Source organism: Microtus ochrogaster, chromosome 16 (genome assembly GCF_000317375.1).
Source record: "Microtus ochrogaster isolate Prairie Vole_2 chromosome 16, MicOch1.0, whole genome shotgun sequence".
In the NCBI taxonomy this organism is placed as follows: Eukaryota; Metazoa; Chordata; class Mammalia; order Rodentia; family Cricetidae; genus Microtus; species Microtus ochrogaster.
In genome coordinates this window covers 28,946,100-28,954,086 of record NC_022018.1, presented here as the reverse complement: position 1 = coordinate 28,954,086, position 7,987 = coordinate 28,946,100, and the positions used below count along the sequence as shown (strand labels likewise).

Below are 7,987 nucleotides of genomic sequence, written 5' to 3'. Positions count from 1 at the left end.
AAAAAAAAAAAAAAAAAAAAAAAAGAAAAGAAAGAAAGAAAGAAAGAAAGAAAGAAAGAAAGAAGCCCAACTAGGTAGGGGGTAGAGTTCAAAGTCCTCGCCAGGGCATATAAGGATGTCTGTGTTATGTATCTGGTTCACACTATGATCCCCTCTCCCACCCCTGGCCCTTACAGACACAGCTATAGCTCACTGCTGTGCTAAGGAGTTGCACACATTTACTTCTGTATACTGCGCCTTACCAAGAAGGAAGTAGCCCATAAGTAGCAATATACAGTTTGAGGGGGATAGTGTTTTATAGTGTAGCTAACAATTTAAAGTCAATGTGGGAGAGGAAAACCCCAAAGTAAGAGAAGTTCCATGCAACTTTAAAAGGAAAAGAACAACAAAATAAGCCTTATGTTTGTGTTGGGGTGACAGAAATCAGAAATCAGAAGCAGCAAGTGTGGTAAGCAAAAGTGGAAGTGGACGGAACAGAGGAAGAACAGGAGGAGGAGGAAAGGGAAGAGAGATTTCAGTCCATCAAAAGGCACAATCAACAGAGTTAAAGACAATGCATAGAATGGAAGAAAATATTTGCAAATTACACATCTGATAAGAGATTAATATCAAGAATGTATAAATGACTTCCACAGTTCAACAACTTAAAAACCAAATAATTCAAGTTTAAAATGGGCAAAGGGTTTTAACAGATATTTATCCAAAGAAGACATACAAATGGCCAATAAACATATGAAAAAATTGTCAACATCACTAATAATAAAGAAATGCAAGCCCAAATTACAATGAGATGCTATTTCTTACTCATTTGTTGTATAGCAGTTTTTTGTTTTGTTTTGTTTTGTTTTTCTGAGACAAAACATTCAATCCCGGAGGGAAGCTCATTAAGATTCTTAATATTCTGGATGTTCTAAGGAGAGGTGAAATAGCCCATTCTACAAGAAAACATCTTAAAACCCAGGAAGCAGACGACTCAGTAGCATCAGGAAGTTCCCGAAACTGAGGAGATTCACAAAGTCTCTCGCTCTCCAGACATACATAAATAGTAAGGACTGATAAGAGACCCTCTCAAACATGTGAAGCCTAGAAGACCAACTGAGCTGCCTGGAAAGAACACTCTCCAGTGCAGCGCTGCTTTCAAGTGAACTCCAGGTTTGCAGCTTTCACGTGCTGTCATCCATGATGCATGCAGTGGTGCAGCTGTCTTTGAGTTATCTCTGATCTTGTACATAACCCCTCACCCATACTCCTGTAAGTAAACCCAACAAATTCATAAGAAACAGTTCAAGTGTTGATCAAGAGATGAGTGCACAAGTAAGATGTGGTATACACAACACTCATTAGCTCTACATAGGAAGAAAATATGAACACGTGTATAGGCCTTGAAAATGCTAAGTGCAAAAGTGACTCACGAAAGGACATGTGCTATATGATTCCACTCACATGGGGTACCTAAAGTAAACACAATCGCAGGGACAGAAAGCAGCCTAATGAGACTGGGGACAGTAGAGAGTTATTGTCTAAAAGGTGTATGAAGTCAATTTTTCAGGATAAAAAAAGTTCTGTGGGTGAAGGATGGTGATTGTTGTGCTTAATGTGCAACGAACTTAACACCACTTCTGAACTCTGCATCTTTTGTTATATGTTCTTTACCGCAATTCAAATGTTTAGGAGGGGGCTGGAGAGATGGATCAGCTGTTAAGAGCACTGGCTGTTCTTTCAGAGGACCAGAACTCAATCCTTAGCACCTACATTGATGGTTCATAACCATTTATAACTCCAGTCCTGGAGGATCCAACACCCTCTTCTGGCCTCTGACGGCACTGAATATATGTGTTACATCAACACATATGAGGACCAAACACCCACAGTCATAAAATAAAAATAAAAATATTCTGCATTGCTGGTGGGAATGCAAGCTGGTACAACTCCTTTGGATGTCAGTGTGGCGATTTCTCAGAAAATTAGGAAACAACCTTCCTCAAGACCCAATAATACCACTTTTGCTCAATCATGCCACAAGGGCATGTGCTCAACTGTGTTCATGCAGCTTTGCTTGTCATAGCCAGAACCTGGAAACAACCTAAAAGCCCCTTGACTGAAGAATGGATTAAAAAAAACATGTGGTCCATTTACACAATGGAGTACTACACAGCAGAAAAAAATAACGACAGCTTGAAATTTTGCAGGAAAATGGATGAAGCTAGAAAACATCATTTTGAGCGAGGTAACCCAGTCCATGAAAGACAATTATGACATGTACTCACTCATAGGTGGTTTTTAAACATAAAACAATGAAAGCCTACAAACCACTATCCCAGAGAACTTAGACAACAATGCAGACACTAAGAGAGACTTACATAGATCTAATCTACATGGGAAGTAGAAAGTAGAAAAAGACAAGATCTCCTGAGTAAACTGGGAGCATGGGGACCTTAGGGGAAGACTGAAGGAGGGGAAGAGGCAGGGAGGGGAGCAGAGAAAAATGAGAGCTCAATAAATATCAATTAAAAAATAAAATAAAAATTTTAAGAGTAGCTATATTAGTTACTTTTCTCATTACTATTGGAAAACACCTAACAAACGCAACTTAAGGCAGGAAGAGTTTATTTTGGCTCAGGGTAAGAGATAAAACCCATCACAGCGGGCAGGACACAGATGTAGGAGCATGGGGCGGCTCACATATTGTGTGCACAGTCAGGAAGCCGGAAGAGAGAGACAAAAGCTAGTGCTCAGCTCATGGTCTCCTTTTCTCTGTTTTATTCCATCTAGAACCCCGGTCCATGGATTAGAGACAGCTACATCCCTCTGGGTCTTAGCTGTACCTCTCTTGAAAGGCTCTCACAGAAATACCCAGAGGTGTATCTCCCAGGTTATTCCAAGCCCAATTAAGCGGCCAAGAAATATTAGCCGTTACAGAAACAAAAAGCCAGAGCATGGAATCTGAGCATGGAAAGAGCTGCCACCTGCTCACTGACATCAGCAAAAGATAGCTTTAGAGCAGGGAGGGGCATCAGTCATCCAGGTGCATCCGACACTCCTGGCCACAGGATGGCTCTACTGCGGTTACAAATTAGGGAGGAATAAGGCATTCCCTTCATAAAAACTGGTAGCGAGGGGCTGGAGAGATGGCTCAGTGGTTAAGAGCATTGCCTGCTCTTCCAAAGGTCCTGAGTTCAATTCCCAGCAACCACATGGTGGCTCACAACCATCTGAAAAGAGGTCTGGCGCCCTCTTCTGGCCTTCAGGCATACAGACAGAATATTGTATACATAATAAATAAATAAATAAAATTTTAAAAAAACTGGTAGCGAGCACCAGGGAAGACAACAAAAAAGTAAGGGGAAGGACAGCTTGTGTGTGAGAACTTAATTATATTCCTAAGAAGTGCAGAAAATACAGTTAGGGCACTGGCTGATCAGGCCCCCAGTTCTGATGGAGGGCCCCATTCCTGAATCTCAAGAATCCTCTCCTGGGTGTAGTGTTACACTGGAAATCTGAGACCTTGCACTGTTTTAGCAAGCTCCCTCTGGGGCTGGAGCCCAGTCTTCAATCCTGCCATGTAACTGGTCTCCCATTACCAGCTTGCTCCCATATCCCTTCCTCCTCATCTAGCCAAATAGACCTGATCACAGTCTTCCAGTGGCTATTATCTTTTGGAAGTCAAGGTGCCTGTCTCTTTATGTGTAAAAATCTTTACTTAACATCTGATCTGCAGGGCTGTGGAGATAACTCAGCGGTTAAAAGCACTGGCTGCTCTTCCAGAGGATCCTGGTTCAATTCCCAGGACCCACACGGCAGAGCACAACTGTCTTTAACTCCCGTTCCCGCTAATCTGGCACCCTCACACAGACATACGTGCACATAAAATAAAATAAATAATATTTTTAAAAAAATAGAGCTGCTTTTGTGTTTAAAGTATTTCTCAACCAAGTCTTTTTAAATGTTTTAATTATGAATCTCCAAAATATTTTTGACAAAATATATAAATGACATGCAATGTGACTTTAAAATGCACTCAGTGTTGAAGAAGAAGAAGAAGAAGAAGAAGAAGAAGAAGAAGAAGAAGAAGAAGAAGAAGAAGAAGAAGAAGAAGAAGAAGAAGAATCCCAATCTATACATTTTTTAAAAAACACACAGTGAGGCTCAAGAAAAAAAAGTTTGCCTTGGTGGAGGGACTAAGGAGGTGCAGCTCTAAAAGACTGAGGAAAAGAAACCAAAAGAGAGAAAGTGAAAGTGAAAACATTGCCTGGGAGGAGAAAGAACCAGGAAGTTGCTGCACCATGAGCAACACGAGTCCCCTTCCACAGCCCTGCTGAACACACTTGCCTAGAATGATTGGTCTTCATCTTTTCCTTCTCCTCCACATCACTCCTCCAGTAATTTGCTGCCTGCCTTCCCTGTTGTTAGCCACCCTACGATGCTTACACATGAGGGTGCTCTCCCTTCCTTCCCAAGCCTCAGTCACAAAACACAGCAAGCTGGGGCTTCATTTCACACAGCCCTGCACTCTTGTTCTGTATTTTCTTGTCTTTTTTTGGAAGTAGTCCGAGCTGGCCTTGAACTCATCACCATCCTCCTGTCTGAGTGGCTGAGATTACAAGTGCATACCTCCATGCCTGGCTTATCTTCTTCATTTCTGTTGAAGAACTTTAGGAAAAGTTTGTTTTTTCATTTGAAGTGGCAGCCTTAGTTTTCTTGTGAAGGACCTAGCTTTTCACGGGCCCACATTATGGAGAAAAGATAAGGATGTGTGTGCTGTTTTGCTCATCAAAAGTGAATTTATTAGTTATTATTTTCTTTGAGATCTTTTTTAGCCTCAGATATGCTTGCCTTGCTTGTTTGGCAACAACTTCTCTTTGAATTCCTATTTCAGGGTAAGTTTCCATTCTGACCCTTCAAAGTGTGACTCTAAGCTTTGGAAAGCATCCTGAATTCTTGCTAAGAGTAAGTGGTCACATTAAAAAAAAAATGAAGCTGGGGGTTCCCAATGACACATGGACAATCTTTTCTGGCCCTTCTCTCCAAAGGCCTCATTAAATTGAAAGGAAAACATAGCTACATAAGCAAACAAAAATGATCTAAAAAGTGGTATGCATAAATATTTTGTTTACAAATATAACAGGAATATAGAAGTACAGGTCAGAATGTCACACAGGTAAAATCCCTATGGCAGGCTCCACTTTTGCTGGAATAGTGATGTTGTTTTGGATATAACACATTCAGATTCAGTTTATTCACTTAGGCCAGAAATACAAATACCCCCAAGACAGATTTTTAGAGAAGCATAGTATTTTTTAAATGACAATGCCAAAAAAAAAAAAAAATCCAGCGTAGTGGCACAAGCCAGGTACTCGGGAAGCAGAGGCAGGTGGCCAGTTCAAGACCAGTCTGGGCTACAAAGTGAGTTCTGCGACCGCCAGGACCACACAGAAAAACTGCCTCAAAAAAATAAAGAAAGAAAAAATTAAAATTAAAAATAAAAAATCCAAGAACCCCAACATGTGTGCATCCACTAATTGAGAATGTGATTTTTCTTCTCTACCAGCTGTGCAGAAAATATACTTGGGAGTCATGTTTTTAAAATATTTATTTAGAGACAAGGTCTTGCCATATAGCCTAGGTTGGCCAGGAACTTTACTTTCCAAGGGCTAGGGTTTCAGGTGACTTCCACCAGGCCTGGCTCTGATGCTGTGCTATCCTCTACCTGAGCAAAATAAAACGTGTGCTTTACAGGCTTCCGTAGTTAGCCACCCATTGAATATTCGCTTATCAAATACTGACCATGCTATGAGGGTCAAAGTCTTGGACCAGCCTAGGATGCCAAGAAAAACAGATACTCATTAAACGGTCCTTGATCATTCTGAAGGTGTTTGTTTTGCAAAAATCAATTAAAATAATTTTCTGCCTTGTTATGACTGCAATTTCCTACTTGGCTAAAATAACTTAGGGTTTTTTACTTTCTTTACATTAGTGTTTTTATTTATGTAAAAATGCTGGGGGGCGGGCTTTTGTTTTGTTTAACTTTGCTTTTGTTTTGTTTTCTTTCCAAGCTTTCAGAATATATTTTCGTTTATTTATCATGCTATTACTTTGTACGCAATAAAAAAAAATTTACTTCTCCAAAGACTGCCCCTTTGCCTTCAAATCCATTTCATTCTAAGGCTGCCCTAAAGGTACAGAGAACACTTTTTAGCGCCAGAAATGCCACAGGTTTGGGCCGAGTCCTCATTCTGGTGCTTACTCCCTAGTAGGGCCTGGCCACGGCAAGCTCAAGAGAGGTCTGGGTTTTAGTTTACCCTAAGGCAATGCCTGGTTCCAAGAAAGACCACCCAGGCACCAACCAGGAATGGGTTCAACCATTGTAGGTAGGATTACCTGCCAGCACACACCCATTGCTTTTCACCAGGACACTCCCAGACAAAAGTCAATCAGGGGTCCTGAACCTTAGAAATCCCTCAGCCCAACCTCTGGTTTTATAAAAACCCCACCCCAACTGAGCCTGGGGCTCTCTTATCATGCCAATGCGTTGGACACAGGGAGAATCCGAGTTTGAACTTGAATAAGAATAAAGGTTCTTTGCTTTTACATACTGGACTAGGTCTCCTAGTTCGTTTTGGGGGGGCTCCTGTGATCTGGGCATAACAGCAGCAGCTGAAGTATGGGTAGGATGCTGTGAACCACCACGCGATACACTGCACCAAGCGCCCGGAAAGTGGTGCAGAAACCGCAGTGGGCTCCTGCTGAGGCTGCCAACCAATGTGCCCAGTGTACACACGCTTCCCAGGATCTGTCACTGAACTAGGCAACGACCCCGCTTGATCCCCAAAGTGTGCGGTTCTCGGGTGAACTGGCGGTTCTGAATCCCACACCTGGTGAAACTCAGGGACGACCAGCCCCGCAGTTCACCGGTCTGGAACAAGGTGATAAAATTAAACGCCGATGCTCAGAATCATCCGGACCCTGCTCGAATCCCTACATCCCACTCCACCAACCGGGCGCGCTGCCCATCTCCGGGATAAAGGCCACCCATAAGCTTACTCTATCCCCAAGAGCTGATACTGGTCTTGGCTCCAGCCCCTGTGTGGTGCCCTTGGCCTCTGCGGCGCGAAGCACGTACCCACGTCTCCCAAAAAGCTGCCGTCCCCGGCGCGCGGCTCCATGGGGCTCGCCGGCTCTGGGGCCCTATCTACCGGCCTTGTGACTCCGGGCACTGGGACCTGAGCCCGGACTTAAGCCCGGACCCAAGCCGGGACGTGAGCCGACACCTACCCGGGAGCACAGGCCGCTGGGCGGGGCCTGACTGCTTCCATGGCCACCTCTGGGAGTTGTAGTTTCTGTTGATTCGCAGCTTGCAGCTTGCCACCCACACCCGTGTCACCACCAAAAGGTGTGCGTGCTTGCGCATGCAAACTGAAGTGTGCAAAATGTGCTTTCGTGTGACACGTTGCACCTGTGAATACGTGTCCATAAACAAGTCCTGCATTTAGACAAGAAGCCTGGATACCTGTGTCCGTATGTAAAAGATGCGTCCGCGTGCAAAATGTTTGGTTCCTAAAACGCGAGTCCATGTGCAAAATGTGCCTAGCTGCCGAAACTGGCCTCCTGTAGTTTACACTGTTCCAGCTGAGCAAAGTATCCAGGCCCTTCATGCCTTAAAGAGGAGCCTTCCAGTGAAACTGGTGATCAAAAGGCCTGATTCTTCCACTTTTTAAAATAAAACAAAACTTTCAAATAGTTGAAATTCATTGAAGAAAATTACGTTTTTTAGTGGACAGTTTTAATTTGGCGTCTTGATAACCGTTTTAGCAGAAGGAAGCTGGAGTGCCATGAGCAGCATGGCAGAAATGAGAAACCGGTCTTCCCCGGGGAAATCAAAGACAAGCAGTATCCTCTTCTCTTCTCTTCTCTTCTCTTCTCTTCTCTTCTCTTCTCTTCTCTTCTCTTCTCTTCTCTTCTCTTCTCTTCTCTCCTCTCCTCTCCTCTC

At 43.2% G+C, this 7,987-nt stretch overlaps 1 protein-coding gene across 1 annotated transcript in view; it reads right to left on the bottom strand.

Annotated features, from left to right (window-relative positions):
• Asb13 (ankyrin repeat and SOCS box containing 13) overlaps window positions 1–7,266 on the bottom strand; it is a 19,076-nt gene extending 11,810 nt beyond the window's left edge. Inside the window, exon 1 of the mRNA XM_005354905.2 lies at window positions 7,121–7,266. Within this exon, the coding sequence (XP_005354962.1) occupies window positions 7,121–7,163 (43 nt within the window). The 5' untranslated portion in view covers window positions 7,164–7,266. The remainder of the gene's footprint in view (window positions 1–7,120) is intronic.
• Between the last annotated feature and the right edge of the window lie 721 nt (window positions 7,267–7,987).